At 35.2% G+C, this 21876-nt stretch overlaps 1 protein-coding gene across 1 annotated transcript; it reads right to left on the bottom strand.

Moving 5' to 3' along the window:
* Window positions 1-982: 982 nt before the first annotated feature.
* Window positions 983-3495, bottom strand: LOC111882702 (transcription factor MYB1). The gene is made up of 2 exons (XM_023879065.3): window positions 2928-3495; window positions 983-1978 (listed from the first exon to the last, which is right to left on the bottom strand). Exons 1-2 carry the CDS (start codon window positions 3304-3306, stop codon window positions 1251-1253), a joined length of 1107 nt encoding a protein of 368 aa, XP_023734833.1. The 5' UTR covers window positions 3307-3495; the 3' UTR covers window positions 983-1250.
* Between the last annotated feature and the right edge of the window lie 18381 nt (window positions 3496-21876).

Below are 21876 nucleotides of genomic sequence, written 5' to 3'. Positions count from 1 at the left end.
TCATACATATTTTAAAATATTATATTGTATAACTCTATAAAATATAAATTATTATGCACAGAGAGAAACTGTTGTGTACGAATCACTTCCTATTAATTTATCATCTTCTTATTTGTTTAGTTAGGTTTTATTGCTCTATAACAACATAGTTAGGCTTACTCAATACTCATCATTGTATTAATTCGTATATAGACATTCAATTCCTAAGTAAGAGTTTCTTGACTTGGTTAAGGTTCTACGGTAATTCTCTTGTATTTAAAAACAAAAACTTAGGATATATTCCTATTATAATAAATGAATAATTTTAATCTTATTTTATCAAGTGTCACTCTAATACAACTTCCCATTAATATTATGTTATTTGTCATGTACATATATTAGGTAACTCATTTCAAAATTCAAATTTATATTTTCAAATTATATGTTAAATTTGAAGTTATAATAACTTTAAAATTTTGATATATCTCTTAATTAATAATTTATTTAAAATGACTTATTTAAAGTAATTGATTAATAATTATAATTTTTATTATAAAAGTTCAATTAATTTTATAACCGTGATTTCCGTGGGTTATAAACCAGTTATGTATGAAAGAGACTGCCTACCATTCTTAGAACCATTCTATCAATCATTATCAAAGAATTATCTTTGAAAAAAAATCCGTGGTCATAGATTTATAAGAGGTTTATGATATCGTTATTATGTAGTTTTCATCACTTTACACACTATTTATCCCCCCTTCTTGTACATTGTTTATATTTAATAAACAGGTCATATTTTAATAACTTAACTTTATACTGAAATTATTTAATTTTACACATAATTAAAACTCAAATATTTTATTTTATAAGATTTATTGTATATAAATAAAAACATCAAATAAAGTAAAAATTATCCAACAATTACTTTAGTGTATAGAAAATAAAAATTACAATCAATCACAAATTTATAAAAACAAAAAAAAAAAAATCAAAACAAACATTTTAAATACTTAATTACCATTAAACACCATTAATAGCTGGGTGGGACACAAGCACTTGTAAGCACCAACTGACCCTCGCCTTCTGTGTACATGACCCCATTATCACATGACACATGAACATGTTTCTTGACCCAAAACCCATTAATATAACTTATCAAATACCCATTTATCTCAATAGTCAAACATAATTTACTCCAAAGTAACAAAAAAAAAAAATCACAACACAAGCCTACATATTCAAGAAAACAAACTTTCACTTACACATTATTACCCCGAACTCCCAACATTTGCGGGCTGCCCGGAACCCTGCCAACTAACAGGCAGTGATGAAATCACTTCGGCCCGTAAACGGTCACCGGGCCTCGGCCCATTATCAAGCCCGCTTCTAAGCCACGCAATATTACTTATATCCGTTGCCAAAGCCGCCAATTCATGGCTCGAAAACGACCCCGGTTCTACATAATCCACAAACTCCGGGCCCAATATTGACTTTTCAGTTTGACTTTGACTTTGACCACTCGGGTCACAACAACCATGGCCACATTGATGAGGAACTAACCGTTCACCATACGCACCTTCGAGCAACTTACTTATACCGAAATCGCCCTTGAGAACAGTTGGCCCGTATGTTTCAGAACCGGTTTGTGAGTTGTAAACGTTGAACGCGCTTACGCGGGGTTTCGGACGGAAAAGGGTAGTTTGGTCATTGTTAGGGTCACTTGTGATGTCGGGTCCTTCGTGGGGTTTGAAGGAATTGATGTCCCCACATGATAAGGTTTCTTCTGATGATGCTTTTGATCTTTCTAAGCTCGGGTCTTCAATGGTGTTACCCGACCCGATGTTGAATTTACCGAGTTCGTGACCTCGTCTTCTTAGGGTTGAATTCCAATGGTTTTTTATTGCGTTGTCGGTTCTTCCTGGTAAGAGTCTTGCAATTGATGCCCATTTGTTTCCGTGAATTGCGTGAGCCGAGAGTATAATTCGGTCTTCTTCATCTACAGGACATGCAGGACAGGATAGGACATGACGTGACAGAATAAAACAAATAGTACTGTGTTTGACATGCATTGGATTCAGACTGATGTAAATAGGACAAAAACTGCAACTTTTTTGTCCGGCTTCTCATTTAATCAACTAATGATGTTTGAAAAGTATTTGAGAAAATAACTTCGCATTTGGGAAATAGAAGGAAAATAAAATAGGGAATGAAAAGTTAGGACTTAATGGAGATAGCCTTGTTTCCATGTCTTTCTTTGTTAAGTCGTTCTTTCTGCATTAAGTCAAATAGAAACCTAAGTGAAGATCCAAGTGCCTAAGTCATATACTCATATACGATTGATTCACCATAGAATCTTGATTTATCACTAATCAAACAAGTTACAAGATTCCAATTCTTAAATAGGACTCACATTCTCCACTTGATCAAGTGATTTGAGTCATACAATTCAAACCATGAATCTTAGACATGCTTTGAAACAAATACTATACCAACATTACAACATGTTTACAAGTGATGTCAGTATTCTAATATTCCATCAAAGCTAGCATAAGTAGCCCTAGAAAGCTTGTTCAATGACTCCAATCATGTCCAGTCCCCTCAAAACTCTTTATTTTGATTTCAAATCACAAGAAGCATTTTAAAGTGAAGCACTACAAACACCCCCCTCAGATACGGTGATTGTCTCCATCTCCAATAATTTGAAGAACATGAAACATGATGATTCCCAAATCTCACTATTTTAGTTATAGTTCATCTTTTTCCCCTAATTTTTGTAACAATTTCAAGTCATAATGCTGAAATATTTATATGATTCAGTGTTCAAAGCGCAAAGTCATAAATCAGGGACACTGGGAATTGGAATCAACTCAGACAAGCATTGCTAATCAAACCCTCAATTGAAATCAAGCACGCAAAGAAGATACAAAATAAATAATTGAAATTACCAGTAAAGGGTTTGCGCTTGACAGCAGGATCAAGCTGATTACACCACCTCAAACGACATGATTTCCCCGATCTGCCGGGAATTCCTCGGGCAATCAAACTCCAATTCCTCGCACCGAAATTGCTCACTAATCGACTCAGTATGGCGTCCTCTTCAGGCGACCAAGGACCCTTCACTCTATCGCCGGTCCTCTTGCCGGCGCGACCACCACCGCCACTAGCACCGCTGGCCCCAACTCCATCTCCGACAGTAACTGGGTCAGAGTCATCGGCGTCATGGTTTTCAGTGGCAGCGGTAGTGACGTCGCCGCCATCGTCTTGGGGTGCTGTGAAATCCTCAATTTTGGCGGCGTCTTGGTCTTGATCTTGATCTTTGTCCATTCGCAGCGAAGTTGACTGGTTTCAACTGCTGGAGTGTGTGACAGGGGAAGATTGACGAACAGGTGAAATGAGTTGCGAGGCAAAGTGTTTTGGGGGACGTCCCCTTTCAGTTCATGTTTCGGCGACAAAATTTATAACTTATTGGAGATTTATTTAGAAAATATACAAATGAAATGACACGGGTCTACCATGTTAGGTCTTAGTGAACTTTAAGAATGGTGATTTCTCCTAAGTCGATGACAACTCGAATGTAATGAAACTTATATCGAATGTGTTGAATCCTCTTACTTCTTTAGGCTTCTTTAATATTGCTATAGCATTGATACTGTCACAATATAGTTATGTATGTCTTTCAATGCTCGACACAACTGATGCCCCATTCGTGATGAAATAAATTGTTATTTGAAACAAGAATCATCTCCATCGGTTTGGAAACTCACATCAATGTAACATTTTACATCAAATCTTTGTAAACCAAGAACGTATTCTTAGTCCTTTGTAAGTACTTGATAATACTTTTCTTTACAACAATCAAGTAAGGGTCACCAATGATTCTATTTATATGATTATCATGCTCAGGTATACAAACATTGAGGCTAGTACATACATACATGTTGGATCTTATGATTGAAGCATAAGTGATATCATTCATCCATCTCACCTCATGAAGTGTGGTGAGACTTTGAGATTGGCTCTAAACAATGCAATGTTGCATCGACAATTTTCAATGTTTAGAATTTTGCATCTTGATTTGTTTCAAGATCTACCTATGTATGTACTTTGACCTAGACCATAAGTCATGGACCTGTCTTTATAGATCTTGATTTCAAGGTTGTAAGCAAAGATAGAGTCATGAATCGATTTTGCACTTCGTGTATTAGTTAATATCATTTTTGTCTACAATACTTTGATGAATATTTAATTTACATGTGTAAATGTTAAATATGATGAAAATACTACAAATATTACACAAAAGAAAGATTGCGTGATAACACAAAGAAATGAAGATCAAAAGCTAAAAAGAATCAAATGAATGCGGGATCGAGAAGCAAAAAGGACAAGCTAAAGATGATAGATAAATGATAAAGGGTTGATGAACATTTGCAAGATTGAAGGATGAAAAATACGAACTTGTTGGATAGAACGACAAAGTAACGAGAAAAAAGATGTTGTAGGATAGATTGACCACGTCTCGGTGTTCCGATCATAATTGACTACTCGGTGCTCCAATTTAGTCTATTCAAGTTGATACCAAAAGAAGACAAAAGACCTACAACTTTCGTGTTTTACGTTTTCACTAATTTGGTCGTTATCATTACCGAAATCTACATGGAATTCAAGAGAAAGTTGTGGAAATCCAAAAATTGCATTACAAAACCTTATTTTCACATCCCACGTTGCCAAAGTCTAAACCTAAACCTTCAGATTAACCTATAACCTATAAATAGACCATTGATCCACCACTATTAAATAATCCCTTCTAGAGTTAAACACATTATTTGGGAGTAATTCATCCCTACTATCTTTATCTTTCAAGTTTCAACCCATCAATTAACGATGAAGCGTAGAGTAACAACAGCATGTGGCTAAGCGTACAGTAACAACAACATGTGGCTAAGCATCTACAATCATCCGTAAATATGTTTTAGGATAAAAAATTATTTATTTTTCCTCCTTGTAATATGACAATTATATTTTATTACTTTATAAATGCAAAGTTTTATTTATAATTATTTTAGTTTATATAATTTGTAATTTGTATTAAATAAATTAATTATTAGTTTTACGTATAATACTAATAAATCTACTTACAAAGACGGTCATTAGAATATTAGTCATGGCTTGGTTGTTGGATTTCCAAAAATGTTATATACCAAAAGTATCATGCCCCCGACTATCTTACATGACAATTCCTTATTTGATAATCAACATATTGCACCGTAATTAATAAGTATTTTACTCAATACAATTGATTTACACTAGGACATACCATTGACGTAATACAGACCGTGTCGAACTCACCTTAGTATGGAATGTGCATAATATGTGTCACTTTTTATATTAGTTCATGTTACAATTAGGAGAAATATTCAAATTTTATAATTGAACTGATCTAAGACATGGGCAAATTGGTCAATTTTATAACATTTCTAGCTTTGGTTATTAAGGGTTAAATGGCTTCTTAAGCCATTAAGACATAACCAACACAACTTGTATTCTAGAAATAAATTCCTTAACAGTAGGATAACCCATTAATATAAAAACCAAGAAAAACTCAGCCATAACTTTAGGTTACGATATTTCTGTCAACATAGTATTGGGTAAAAACAAGTGCAACAAACTCAAATGGCTTCTTGGGGTTTTTGTTGTCACTATTGTGGAGGTGTTAATATACAAGTTCTTAAAATAACTGAAGAACTTTAGGTTATAATATTTCTTTCGTGGCTTTGTATTTTATTATGATGTGGATCCGGTTTATTGTCCTTATTATTAAGGCATTTTGTTTCTTGTGGTAGTAGTTGGTCGTCGTGGTTGGTGTTTTTGTGATCATGCTGTTGTGATGCTCAGTTTATTGATGGTAATCATATGTAGTAAGATGCAGGTACAAATCATGTTTTAACTTGTCTAATAGATGTAAAGATGTAACACAAACCCATGAATGAAATGTTGATTAAGTAAAAATATTGTTGTTATAGCTTTGAATGTGCAAGTGTGATTAAGTAGTACCTAGATTTATTGATGTTCTTCCTGGGACCACATGTCAAAGTCAAACTATTTTAAACAAACAAAATAGGGGGCCCAATGTTTCTCTTGGGGACATGGAAAAAAATAGAAGAATCTAATACACGAGACATCTTCTTAGGACCATTGGAAAGTCCTTGTGTATAACATTGAAATGAAAAACCATGGAAAAGTTCTTTTGGTTGTTTTTGTCCTTGCCCACTTGGGCAATTGCATGGAAAACCTGAAATACCCCTAACGAGTTAAGTAACATAAAAAATACTAACATAAATGACTAAAATATCACTAATGGGTTACCCGCTTTAAAAGACTAAAATACCCTATTTGTTTAATTAGTTGAAATGACAATAATACCCCTAACGGTAACTTCTTTAATTGACTAAAATACCCCTACTTGATTAGTTACTTGAAATAACATACACCAATTGGATAAAATGCTTCGAATGACTAAACTACATCTAAACTAACATTACTGCCCTAAGTATCTCAAATGACTAAACTACCCCTACCTGTGTAACTACTTGAAATAACATACACCTATTGGATAAACTACTTCAAATGACTAAACTACCCCTAAACCAACATTATTGCCCTAAGTATCTCAAATAACTAAACTACCCCTACCTGTTTAAATATTTGTAATGACTAAAGTACCCCTTATACACTAATATAAAGAACATCATACATAATATAATTACATAAACGAATGCAAATATCAAATCTTAAGATTAGTATAACATAGATTAACATAACAAGCCTAAATTCCCTTGTTCCCGGTCACATTAATAACATTACTTAATCCACATAACACACACTGGGACATCCCCATTTTCTCGGCCAGAAAAGACCGATTTAGTTTATGCTTTTAAAATAAAATCAGAGTAATTTTCCAAAAGATGTTGCGAAATTTGTTCTCAAACCAAAATATAATAAAAATTTATCAAAACATTTCTTAAAGAAATATATTTTCATTATATAACAAAACCTCGGGATGTCATGTTCCGATACAGACCAAAAGCATAAACAATAAATTATAAGTCTTACAAAAGTTATTTACAACTACTGGTCTATAATCCAAAAATCCCTCATCATCATCCAACTATGATCGGGGTCCAATACCTGTAATACAGAAAGCTGAGTGGGTTAGGCTTAGGAGCCTGGTGAGGATATAGGGTTTTCAACCCACAAATAATAAATTTATTAATTTCATCAACCAACAATAAATTTATTAATTTCATCAAACAACAATAACCCTGATTACACGTTCCCTTTATCCTCACTTTACGTCCCTAAACACCTTTCATAAGGGACCTAGCCTAAGGATTTTCATCGGGGTGACAACATTGCTTTAGAGATTCCTTAGCAATTTATGTCAAATAAGGCAACCATGTGGGGGATGGAGTATACCATTGAACACTAAGTTCACAAACACTTACATGTTGCGAGGCTGCTAGCGTTCCACTGTACTGTCTAAAAAGGTTCGTAGTCGTCATCTATACTTCACTAGATGACTGAAACAATAACAATATCGAGGCCTCTCATCATTTTAACACACATCAACTATTTTATATACCCATGTTTTACCCAACATATTTGTAGATAAAAATATATATACAGTTTAAAACTTGAATAAACAGCTATTCAACACCAGTCTCAAATAAACAAACAATATAATTACACATATCACATATTTTATAGAAAAATACTTCATATCTATGTGTAAGATGAGAGTGACTATACACTCACTTGCTTTAACGATAATAGGGCAGCACTTCGTTTCTTAAAACGATCATTTCCGATAAAACCCGAATGTTTTCCCAAAAACCGGGCTTCACGCGGGCAAAGTTTCGACTCAAAAACTCTTTTTCTCGGGACCTTAATGCTAGGATGATATATTAGGCTTGGGGGTATTTAGTGTAGCAAAAAGTAAAGTAGAGGATGAGAAGAAGTAAATTTTGTAACATAAATACGGCTGGCATCGTTCACTATTTATATGGGCTAAAAACTTGAGTTACGCTGGACGTAAATTTAGAGTATGCGGGGCATACTGCCTCTTCCACCAGTACACTGGGTGTACAAAGAGATTAGCCTAGACGCGTCAAGGCTATGACACGTGTCCATCATGCGAAAGAGTAGGGCTACGTGGCCAATCTCGGACCGTGAACACGAGTACGTTGGGCGTACCCTGAATTTTCAAACTTCAAAAATTCGTAACTTTCTCATACGAGCTCCGTTTTTGATGTTCTTTATATCCACGCGTAGGTGAGACTATGCTCTACAACTTTTGTTTAGACTCCGTCGACTAGTTTTGACTTTATTTTTAAAGTTATATTTTTAACAGACCGGAGCAGGAAAAGTCCGTTAAAAATTCATAACTTCTTCATCTGACGTTCGTTTTCATCTGTCTTTTTACCGTTGAACTACTATCAACAAGATCTTCGATTCTCGTTTAGGTTGTTTCGGCTAAAAAAACACTCGATCTAAAATTCGAGTTTTGGGTTGCATACATTTAAGTTGAAACTTAGAAAAATCATAACTTCCTCATATGAAGTTAGATTTGGGTGTTCTTGTTATGCACGCTCTCGGTTTAACGAACACTACGACTTATTTTTAGATTACTAAGGCTAAAAAGAACTTTATCGAAAACTCAATTTTTACGTCACACAGCGTTGTGTCGGTTCTATCGCAAAACTTCGACATATCATAACATCTTCGTTATAACTCGGATTTCGGTATTCTTTATATCTCCGGAATCCTTGTTTCAACCACTACAACTTTCTCCATAGATATTGGGTTTATCTAATATTTATTTTTTTGACGCTTATTTTTATCCTTAATTCATTAAATTATAATAATTAAGTATAAAACACATAATACTCAAATAATACATCTTATTATTTCAAAACAAATTACAAAGGTTGACCTAGACTATTACATCATCATTAATGTCAAGCCTAGAAACACGGACGTTACACACACACACAATTAAGACTATAATTAATCCAACTTTATTGGCGATCTTACACTACTACCTTCACCTTCAACCCTTTTAGCAAGCTTTATTTTAAGAATTCTCTCAGACTTTTTCCTCTTGCTTAGTTGACCTCTACTATACGCATGCCCAACAGCTTCATCAAACCTGTCTAGTTCCTCACCTTCATTGACCCAACCCAATTCCTCACCTTCATTAACCCTCACCACTTCCTTAGATTTGTTTACCCTCATAACTTCCTTAGCTTATGGCTTAACTGCATCACCTATAACATCATCTTCCCCACCTTATTACATATTCACTGAATCTTGTGTTTGAATAACCTTTTGTTTTTTGTAACATTAGTTTTAGGAGGCCTTGACAGTTAAGTGCAAGTAGTCTTGTTGTGTCCTTTTCGTTTGCATATTCTACAAGAAACCTTTTTCCCCGCCTTTGAAACCATGTGTTTTCCAGACCTTTATCCCTTATTCTTTTCATGATAAAGGTCTGGAAAACACATGGTTTCAAAGGCAAAGAAAAAGTTTTCTTGTAGCATATGCAAACAAAAAGGACACAACAAGACTACTTGCACTTAACTGTCAAGGCCTCCTAAAACTAATGTTACAAAAAAAAACAAAAGGTTATGCAAACACAAGAGTCAGTAAATATGCAATAGGGTGGGGAAGATGATGTTATAAGTGATGCAGTTAAGCCATAAGCTAAGGAAGTTGTGAGGGTAAACAAATCTAAGGAAGTGGTGAGGGTTAATGAAGGTGAGAAACTGGGCAAGGTCAATGAAGGTGAGGAACTAGGCAGGTTTAATGAAGTTGTTGGGCATGCGTATAAAAGGCCACATGTTCATTCCATTCATGCCATTAATGGACTGTGTTGTAGGTATTATGGAATAAGGCTCCCAGGTATAATAGGTCTGCATATGGTTCATCAGGTGTAATGTTTTAATATGCTAATGTAGCTACTGAATGAACGTAAGCATAGCCATTTAGTTGCCATAACCTATGACTACATTCCTTTTTTGTCACATCAACAATGTACGACACATCCATTTTCCTTGTTTCAAACTTCATACCCTTACAAGACACAACCTGCCAATGGCTACAAAATGTAATGAAAATATTTAGAGTTGGGAGAGGTAAGGTATGTACAACTAAATAAGTGTGCAAACCTTTGGTCAGTTTGGAGCATATTCAATCTTGTTCTGATATTTGGACAAATAGAATAACGATTCCATCCTTGACATGTTAGTTTCATAGTCACCATCCTTTGCATCACACATATACTAATGTCTTCTAACATGCTGATAACAGGTTTCTTCCTAGCATCCAAAATGACACTATTAAAGCTCTCTGGAAAGCCATTCTCCATAGACTCACAAGATGAATTGTGAACTCTAAAAAAAGCTAGAGACCAAGTCTTTGGATCTCTATCTATAAGATGCATAACGACTTCAGGATTCAACTTTTCAATCTCTTTCATGACTATGTTAAAATGTGTTCCAGTTTTTGCTTTGCTTGCTCTCCAAAACAAATTTTCAAACTTGGATCCACTAAAATTCTTTCTAAAATTGGCTTATATATATATGCCTAGCACACTGCCTATGTTCTATTGCTGGGAATAGTTCTTTGACTGCCTCAACCAAACCCTTCATATGTAACATGAAAGAATGAAGTTATAAATGTAAATATTTATTATACTATGTTTAATATTTTAGAAACATATCTTGTGTTGACCAGATATTAAAACGAAACCACTTCCTTCATTCCAACACTCCAAATCCTCATTGTCTTCAGCATCCACATCCTCAGGCCCATGGTCATCATCATCCTCATCTTCATCCTCATCCACATCCAAATGCCCTGTCTCAAATTCCTTAATTAGTCCTGCACCATTAATCACTTATTCCCATATGTTATCAACAACCTCTTCTTTGTGTTCATCTAACCATTGCTGCATGTTACTATTATCAAAATGATCTACATACATAGGGAGTATAACACCACATTCATATGCAATTACTATAAAATCGACATAATCCATCTCATTGGAAATTAAGGTCAAACCTTTGGGAAAATCAATATCTGGTTGACAGTAAATGAGCTTCTCACACTTTTTTCTAGTGAACCTTTCGATAAACTCATAACACCCGTTCTTGTCCATGCCTGCGAAATCGATGTCTGACAACCTTTGATTAATCTCGCCGGTGTAGCATATGGGGTATTTGGCGAAGATTCCTTGGAAGTGCACATCAACTTGGATGAATACAGGATCCATGTTTGAGATTTGAGGAGACGAAAGCAAGTAAGGGTTTATCGAAAACGATGGAAGTGGTGAACAATCGACGTGAAAATGTCTTGTTTAAAATCCGTAAAGCTATGTAATGAACAGTGAGTGATCAAATTATTATGTGACATTATTTAATGATATGACAATTGACAAACTACACAGTCAACAGATTATGTGGTCTAAGTAAAACAGGTGGCTTAAATATGACCGGCTGGCCCTTTCATAAATGAAATAATGACGTAATCGACCTGACAAAATATAGTTTGTTCCCTTATAAAGCCACTTAAAAGTTAAGTGACTAAAGATTAAGCGGTTTGATTTGGGTTTTGAAGATCAAAAGGTTTGATGATTTAATAATGTCTCGTAATTTTTGATTTTGAGTTGTCTTTCAATTGATGATTTGAAGATGTCATTTAATTTTTGATAAATAATGATTTTGTTTAATATGTTTCTTTTACGTTGAATATATTAATTTGTTTGTGAATTAAGTTAACAATATGTTATTTGAACTTGTTTTGTAGTTAAAATAGTTTTTTTATTCATTTAATATATTTGTTAAGTAATTTTATCAAACAACAATTTTTGAATGGTTCAAACATTTGAGTCATTCATGCCTTCAAATCCTTCGGTTTTTAACAAACACCCTTTATTCAAACAAAGACCAAGTTTAGGAGGCATTTGGAGGGATTTTTTTAAACAGAAAACTAAGATACCCTAACCATCTATGACTCCATCGAAATTTAAACCTATAAGTTCTTATTTAAGAATGTCACCTTTTATCGGATTAAAGGTTCAATTGTAAACCCGTTGACTTAAATCAAAAGTTTGACATATCAATACTTGGCACAAACGCTAAATTAAAATTCTCAATATTTTATAAGACATGATTATGAAATTTTATGAAATAAAATAGAAAAAAAAACCCAAATCCGTTGGCATGTCATATTATCACGTATTCACGTTATGTCATGAAATTTATTTTAATTTGAACTGACCATTTCTATTTGTTTTTAACAAAGTTTTGCGTGTGTGCCTTAACGCCCGTGGTTTCAGCAAAATATTAAGAATAAAAAAAAGGCATCTGCTAATAAAAGGAAAAAAAAGGTGAAGAAAGAAAAATGATAAAAATATTTCCAATGATTGAAAGATAGTTTACTATTTTATTTGTTTTCATCAAAATTTGTAAGATCAGTCCAAATGGTTTGCAAAAGGTATCAATGTTTTAAAAACCGGTTTGAACCGGCTGGTCGAACCTATTGAACCGGAAATCGGAGAAAGCAGTGATTCAACTATCATCGGTTTTATGTCTATTTTTGAACCGGAACGAACCGACTGGTTTTCATAAAAATCCGGTTGAACCGTTTAAATTACACCGCTTTGAACCGGTTAAATTAAATAAAAACACATGCAATTGAAACATTTTGTATAATAAACTTTGGTGGTTTTTTGACATCTATTAAGATTTTTAAGAATAAAAACACATGATAAATTTTATGAAGTTCTTTGATACGTTTGTATTCATTTAAGACTTTATTTTCTTTTTAATGCATGTGGATTAATATAAAACTTGTTTGCATGTCTATTTTTAATATTTGAACCTGTGGACATTAAATTATTGATTTATGTATATATGTGTGTAGGAAAATACGAAAAAATATAAAAATCATAGAATCCAGTTTATTTGACGGTCGAATCGGAAACCGGTCACCATACCGGTTCAACAAAAAACCGGTTTTTAAAACATTAAAAGGTATTATATTTAGGAAAATTATCAAAAATACTATACCTCTCGTCCTTGTGGCTTCAAAACCATGAACGATTGGTCCTTTAAATTAACTATGCTGTAACTCAAACATTAATTAGACAAAATTTCATAAAATGGTCTTTATCATTTTCATTTTGTTCCGAAAATAGTCTTTACGAAATTATATATATATATATATATATATATATATATATATATATATATATATATATATATATATATATACCCCCGGTCTCTGCCAAGAACACTCATAGAAAGTTTTAACAACTATAACTATTCTGATGAAACCCCTTGTCCATGGAGTAACATCGCATGCAAAGAACTAAAAGTAATTTCCGTTAGTATACCCAAGAAAAAGCTTATAGGGTTCATATCTCCTCTTCTAGTGTGACACCTTCTTTTGTGTTCTTGTGTAACATCCTGTTTTGAGAAGTTTTTTATTTCAGGATTGCAGGAAATAAATGGATCAAGTAAAGGCCTTGGGCTTCAAAAGAATAGGGTTTAGACCCTATTGGATGTTTACGATATTGGTTATGCGATCTAAGCCATTGGTTTGTGTTTTGAAGCTAAGGGGTAAAATGGGAAAAGTTATATGATATGCTTCTTGCATGTATTATGGTTTTTAGTTCAACATGTGTTAAGCCAAAATTAACTAGATAGAAGTGTGAGGCTCGTTAATACCTTTTCGTGGATACAAAGATCACCAAAAATGGAGTTGAATTAAAAAAATTATGACTGTTTGAAGTTGTGGTGGTTTTGGGTGAAAGTCATGGCCACGCCGAGTGGATTGGAGCTCACGGCGTGGGGATCAATCAGACGCAGGCCCATGAATTATTTTAGGGTGTTCAATGTATTTAATCTTAATGTCCTGTATTTTTGGGCATTTTATCAGCCTCCATCATCTCTAGAACCTCTTGGGAGAAATCCTAGCATCGACCTTCAAGATTTGAGCTTCTCCTCTCTCGTCTCTCCTTTTTTGGATGTTTTTCATGTTATTTTAATGAAATAAGAAGATCAAGAATGTTATTTTAGTTGCAAGGAATGATGCTTCAAGTTCGGATCCATCAAAGGCACTACATTTATGGACCCCATGTATTGAAACATGAAGTGACCCTCAACAACTAAAAGTTGTGTTGAAATACCGAAGACCAGTTTTGTCTGTTGGGTTAGAAGATCGTGTTAGATGTTTAGTTCTGAAGACTTTCGAGATAATACTGAAGACATGGAATAGCAAAGTAAAGGAGGTTGACCCGAAGAGAAGCTTGTTGTCTTTTGTGTGCCGAAGTTTCAGAAAATTAATGTTCATATTTTTCTAACATTTTGTGTTAGATGAGTTATGTCAGTCCAAGCGTGCAAAGCATAGCTGCATGACTTTAGAATATTTTATTGTTTATCATGTACCACATTTTGCTATATGTAGATGATCATGTTGATCGATCTAAGCACCATTTCCTATATTTTCAGTGTATTACTCTTATTGAATACAAGTCTCTATTATCTTCATTATCTCTTATTTATGTTGTTCATCATTTACTAACTTGTGTTTGAATGCAAACCTTACGATTTAACTAAGTATTTTTACTTACTTATATTTACTGATTAATCTTGTTTCTCTCTCTCTCTCTCTCTCTTTATATATATATATATATATATATATATATATATATATATATATATCATATTGTATATTACTTTATTGTTGAGCTTATTAAAAGATCTATTGAGATTAGCTTACTTTTCTGCAAATCTATTCAAAGTTATTCTCTCAATAATTTGTATCAGAACCATAGTGGCTGCTTTTTAAGTTTCTTTCAAAACACAACTTGTTTGCAAAAGAAAAACTCTAATTTAAAAGGCCTTCTATACCGCTTAGCTCATCTTTTTTAAGGAAATATGGCACATGCTTACTCTCTATATATCCAATAGTGTTAGAGGCTCTTATCGAGCTCCAATACTTGTTGCAAGTGAATATCATTACTGGTCTCAACGTATAGAAAGATATTTAAAAAGGCTTGGTAAGGAAGTTTCGAGATCTGTGGAAACATGACCACATATACCTGTCCTTACTCCCATTGTCACCGATGAAACTCAAAACAGAGTTGGAGGTGGTCAAGCTGCCATGAGCAGACCTACCAACGATGACATTGAAAATATGGACAAAGACGAAATTGCTTTCTATGAAATCTCTTGTGGAGTTCCTCTTGACAGTTTCAATTTTATTATTAACTGTAAATCAGCAAAAGAAATTTGGGATGTTCTTAAAAATCTTTTGAAGGAACAAAGAAAGGTCAAGAAAAGGAGCTGACCACTGCCCTGAATGATTTCAACAGCTTCAAAGCTCTTCCTGGTGAAAGTCTTGATGATTCCTTCAAAAGATTCAACCTTATCGTCACTAAACTCTTAAATACAAGCATCACTCGAAGTGATCATGAAACAAACCTGCAGTTCCTAAATGGTTTAGGAAAGTAGTGGACCATGGCAAAGATGATAGTTCAAGGTGACGACAAGATCAAAACTCTCTTATTATAGAAGCTTTATGGTGAACTACAAGCTCAAGAGTCTACGGTGATGAAAGATTGCATGAATCTAGGTGAACCACTCGCCTTGGTCACTTACTCACCACAGTCGGCTAACTGATCTCCTTAGTGTCATCATACGGGAGAGTCATCATACAAAAACTCATATGATGACACACTGTAGTCATATGAACCAGAGATGCAACCTGATGGCCAAGAAGCTTTTCAACACGCATTACCCCTTGTCAGCCAACAGTTTAACAGACTCCCTCCACCTAACTACCATAAAAATCTACAGTTCACCAGACCTCCTTTTAACCGCAACTACAATCCTCAAAACAAATCCCATCAACACGATCCTCATCCCTCCAAATATCCCAGAAATTAACCATATCAACAACAGTCTCAAAACACACCCTTGATGCTCACAAACTCCTCTAAAGCACCAAAAGAAGATAAATCGTCAGATACCATAGATGGCACCAAAGAGAAAAAAGAAGGCAATCTCATATACCATAAGTGTCATAAGGAGAATCACTTCTCAAGATATTGTAAAGCCAACATTGTGAAAGACAAAGCATTCTATCTTAAAATGGCTCAAGAAGCTGTAGACAAGGAAAAGGTTGAGAAAGCATTTGTAGCACAAGTGAGGAGAGATCATGAAGTATGGCCTTTGGGAGATGAAGATGAAGATAATGACAACAAGAAGAAACGAGGCAAGTTGTGTCTAGTTGAAAAGAAAAAGGAGAATACCAAAGAGCTGAATAAAAAATACTGCTTTATGGCGAAGGAAGGGAGTATCAACATCTTTGAACATGTAAAATTTATGATTCAGTCAAATAATTATTACATGCATGACTTTGAACCACATCTAGAAAAAACTTACTCAAACGTGTGCTGATGTCCTTTCAGACTTTAAAAAAGCCTTAGATGAAAAGAACATATCGACCCAAGAGCTGTATCACCCGGGAGGTAGACTAGAAGACAAGAAGTTTAAGGTCACTATGTTAGAAGCAAACTTGACACTAGAAAAACATGATAGGTTGCTTAATACAACTTAGTTAGATGTTGGTTTTAATCAACAATATTTACCCCCGAGCTGAAATTGTACATTTAAGCATATTAATAGAAAAGCTCTTTAATGAAACTGAAGCTATTGAAATTCTGGTCAATAATGGGTCTATAAACAACACTCATAATTGGGGATGGTCAAATGGATACAACATCGGAGAGAAATATCCACCTCAGTTTGATGCCGAACATATGTCCCACCTGAAAGGACATTTTGTTTCCTAATCAATGATAAAACCTATCCTAAAGACATTCAATGTCATTTTGGAAAACTTCGTGTGTTGAGCAACAACTGTGTCATTGAAGAGATTATCCCAGAAACACTGGGAATCTCTGACAAAATTCATTCCATACCATTCGTTGGAAAGATATATCTTAGATCAAGATTAGACATGGACGAAGAGATAATCTTAGAAGGACCCGACTTACCTCCCATTTCAAATGTCCCAAAAAAAGTGACTATTACACCCTCTGCAATATTTAAATATATGACTGTAGACTTATTAGATCCACCACTAAGATTTAAAATCTTCCTCAAGGAGTAAGAACATACAAGTTTGAGATAAGACAATGCTCTAAATGCCAAGAACTCTGTAGTTCTGATGACTCTTCTCCTAGAACCATACCGAAGTCCAAACTTTTTCAGAAGGAAAAGACATAAACTGAATAGATCTGATATTTTCTCACCAAAAGATGAAGCAAAGCAAGCCTTAAAAGTTGAAATCAAATCTCGTATTGAGAAAAGGCAAGCTGAGTTGAATATCAAGGTTACTAAAAACAAATGGTCACCATTTTCAAAGAAAACATTGCCAAAAGAATCTACGGTTGGCAAACCCTTTCAAAATAACTCTACGCAAAAATATTTTGACAAATCTAACTCTTCGCAGAAGTTAAACAAGGAACAAAAAATCAGAAGTCCTAATAGATCACTAAGTCCCAAAAGATCTCAAACCTATGAGCCCAAACTAGTCAAGAACAACAACACTGTAGTTGGTGTTCCTCTAAAAAAAGGCCTGACCAAAAAATCAAGTCGATCAAAACTGATGACACAACAATTGTCAATCAAAGGGACAAAGAAAAATTTGAAATGAAACAAAATCTCAAGAAGCATATAGATTATGTTCTAAAATCCAAACCTAGGCAAAAATTGTGGATAAATGAAAAGAAACTCACTTTTACTTCGTATCCACCCATTAAGAAAAATGCCTTTAGATCTAATAGGAAGATTTTTGTCCCAAAAAGGATTTGGAAGAAAAAAGAGATAAAGAACAACACATCGTTAAAATTCACAACAAAACCACACACTACATATTTTAAAAAATCGTATTATGATGTTGCGGGCTCCAAATAAGTTTGGGTGCCCAAATTAACTAACTAATATTGTAGGTATTGTGCAAGGAGGATCATGAAATAAAATGGTTAATCGATCGTGCCAACTCCTTGCACATGACAAGAAGGTTGGAATACCTTCGTGACTTTAAGGAAGTCACATATGGTTATCACATAACTTCTGGAAACGATGCAAATGGAACCATTCATGGATATGGAGTTCTTACAAATGGAAACTTTTCAATTCAAAGGGTTGCATGTGTTGAAGGGTTAAAACACAATCTCATTAGTGTTGGGAAACTCTGCAAAGCTGTTTATCTTGTTGAATTTGATGATGAATAGACCTACATAATGAATAAAGATAGATCAAGATGTCTAATCAAATCAAAGGGGACTGGAACAATGTTCCCATTAGACATATCACTATTCATTAGTAAACCACAACTGTGTTTTCTTTGAAAAGCAGTTTCCGAGGTCAATTGGCTTTGGCACATGAAACTTGTACACCTCAAATTTTGGTATATCAACAACTTGGTTACCAGAGAGATGGGGTGAGGATCGCCTCTATTCAAAATGACAGTGACACTTTATGCCCTGCTTGTGGGTGTTGAAAGCAAACAAAGGGAAGTCATCCATTGATACTTGGTTCATCCGTCGTTGAACCTTTGGAGTTACTTCATATCGATCGCGGCAGTTCATCAACTTGGCAACCCTACATCACAAGAAGTACATTATGGTCATAGTCGATGATTACACTCATTTCACTTAGGTGTTTTTCTTGAGACATAAATCAGAGACACCGTAGACACTAGTTAACTTCATCAATGAAATTAAGTTACAAATCGAGCTTCTCACTCGAAAGATTCGAAGTGACAATGGAACAGAATTTACAAATCGATTACTCAATGAACTTCTGGTTTAAAAAGGATCAATCAAACCTTTTTGGCATCCTACACATCACAACAGAATGGTGTGGTACAAAGAAGGAACAAAACTCTTATAGAAGCTTCCAGATCAATGCTCAACTTTACAAACTTGACTCTCTATTTTTGGCCAGAAGCCGTTTCTACCACATGATTTGTTCAAAACCACAACATCATCAACAAACTTCTCAACAAGACTTCATATGAAGGTTTGAACAACCGTAAACCAAATCTTTGTTTCTTTCATATTTTTGGTTGCAGGTGCATTATGGTTAATAACAAGGAACACTTGAGCAAATCTGCACCCAAATCTGATAAAGGTATATTCTTGGGATGCTCAACAAACAAAGTGGCATACATAGTTCTGATATGAATAACAAGCCTCTTAGAAGAAATCTTTGATATGAAGTTCGATGATTTCTATGTATGGAAGACTGCTCCTCTCAATGAAACCAAGTTTATCATGGAGATTGACATTCCAATCTAGTTCAGACCTCTCAACATCATAGAATTCAACTATGATAGAATCTTCGATCCTCCATAAACTATAAGAATATTTGAAATTCTAGTCTCTCTTTCTGTGCAATTACAGCATACCAAAGACTTAGGAGCTTCATTATCTTAAGATTCTTTGCATATGACTTCCACCTTGTTGGTTGAGGAGGAAAACATCCCCTCCAATCCTAAATTAATCACAACCATCGAGGTTCCACTCATACACCAAGCCATTCCAGTTGTCAATACCAATTGATCAATAAACTCTGAATAATCAGAAGGTGATGTGGAAGATATAGAAACTGGTGAAGTTCCCAAAGTTCCTATAATTCCTATTGCTTCAGTCCAAGGGGAACCACCAACTTCGCAGGCGGAACCTTCACCTCTAGCAGAGCAACCCAGTCAAGATTTATCAGCGGGATGTTCTCAAACTGAGGGAGATAATTGTAACGCCCGTAGATCCGGGCTAGTCAATTTAGAGGCAATAAGGGTCGAAAACGACTTTTCGACAAAAGATTATTTAGAATAAATAATCTTAACCAAGTTGTAGTATATGTCACGAGGTTTCCGTACATATAAAGAACGCCGAAATCTGAGTTATAACGAAGAAGTTATGGCCCGTCGAAGTTTTACGGCAAAACCGGCACGACACCGGGAAGCGTAAATAGTGAATTTACGATAGAGCGAGATTTAGCCTTAGCGATCTAAACGGAAGTCGTAGAATATGTTAAACTAAGAACATCGATAAAAAGAACGCCCAAATCTGACTTCGTATGAAGAAGTTATGATTTTTCGAAGTTTCGGACTAGCAGTGTACAGCCCGAAATTCGAATATTAGATCGAGCGGTTTTTAGCCGACACGACCTAAACGAGAATCGAAGATCTCGTTGAGAGTAGCGTAACGAGAAAAAGATGGGCGAAAACGGATGTCGGATGAAGAAGTTATGAGGATTTAACGGACCAATCGTGTCCCGGCCCGTTGATAATATAAAAATTAAAATCGAGCCAAAATTAGCCAACGAAGTCTAAACGAAAGTTGTAGAGTACGTTCCCACCTTCGCGTGGATATAAAGAACGTCGAAAACGGAGGTCGTACACGAAAGTTATGAATTTTTAAAGATGAGCATGCAATTTGCGAAGGCTGATAAGGAGCTGATGACGTGGCGCATTGTGGGCCGTCCATCGCTGATCAGATCTCGCCTCGGATGAAGAACACGTCGCCCTCGCTTACGCCCCGCGTCCGAAGCCAGTACGCACCGCGTACCCTCGCCCTTATCTCTTCCGGAGTGCAAGCCAGCTGGTCCGAGGTGGCGCCCTTATCCGATGGTTACGCCCCGCGTAGGTCCGAGGTACGCCCAGCGTACCGAGGCCTCGCAGGGCTATAAAAAGGGGCCGAGATTTCTTCATTCTTCACACCTTTCTTCACTCTCTCTCTAACTTCTTTCTCTCTCTAAGTGTTCTAAACCTCCCTTAAGCCCTAGTTAAACCCCTAGCACCCTAGGGAAGCCCCGAGGCTCCCGGAATCCCGAGAAAAAGGAGTTTTTCGGTTTCGAAACGCTGCTCCAATTAAGTTCCGGTTTTCGATAAAATTCGCTGTAAGTATGCTACGCTTACGCAATTTTTAATATAGCTTTCAAATAATTATAGGAATGTTATTAGGTCCTTAAAATAATTATTTGGGCTATAATTATGAGTTATATCGAGTATTATTAACGCTTAATAATACTCGGACTAATTAATTTGTCGCGGTTATCGTTAAACTAAACCCTAGTGGTATCGATACTAGGTTTTATCGAAGGAATATCGTTTTGAGAGTATCGAAGCGCTGTCCGAGTGCTGAGTCACCACCTACTCAGGTGAGTGCATGGTCCCTTTCATCTTACACATAGATATGAAGTATTTTAATATAAATTACGTGCTATGTGTGCATATTGTTTGAATACTTGTTGTCTATGCTGGATGAATGATTTATACATGTTTTAAATGATTTAAAATGTATATTTATTTTATATCTACAAATATGTTGGGATAAAACATGGGTAGATGAAGTAGTTTGTGAGTGATGAAATAAAATTATGAGAGATAGGTGATGATAGGAAAGTGATGATAATTAGGTGAGGATAGATAGGTGATTATGAATCGGTGATGTAGGATACTACGACCTCGTCCGACAATGTGGAGATGTAGTCATCTACCAGACTATAGATGGCGACCACGGACTATTATAGACAACCCCGTGGAAACACCAGCAGGCTAGTAACCTGTAGGTGATGAATTACGAGTTCAGGCGATGTTGCAACTACGTATTCATGCGATGATAGTCTAACCCTTATGATGTACGAGTCCAGGCGATGTTGCGGCTACGTATTCATGCGATGATAGACCAACCCTTATCATGATTTACAAGTCCAGGTGATGTTGTGACTACGTAATCATGCGATGATACCCTAACACCTG

Source organism: Lactuca sativa, chromosome 9 (genome assembly GCF_002870075.4).
Source record: "Lactuca sativa cultivar Salinas chromosome 9, Lsat_Salinas_v11, whole genome shotgun sequence".
NCBI lineage: Eukaryota > Viridiplantae > Streptophyta > Magnoliopsida > Asterales > Asteraceae > Lactuca > Lactuca sativa.
The sequence above is the reverse complement of the archived record's forward strand: the minus strand, read 5'-3'. Positions and strand labels throughout refer to the sequence as shown.

Excerpts from the sequence above, each read along its gene's own strand:
- LOC111882702 (XM_023879065.3), bottom strand. The coding sequence starts at position 3,306 with ATGGACAAAGATCAAGATCAAGACCAAGACGCCGCCAAAATTGAGGAT. Across the intron at positions 1,979-2,927 it reads CAAGCGCAAACCCTTTACTG|ATGAAGAAGACCGAATTATA; the intron begins GTAATTTCAATT and ends CATGTCCTGTAG.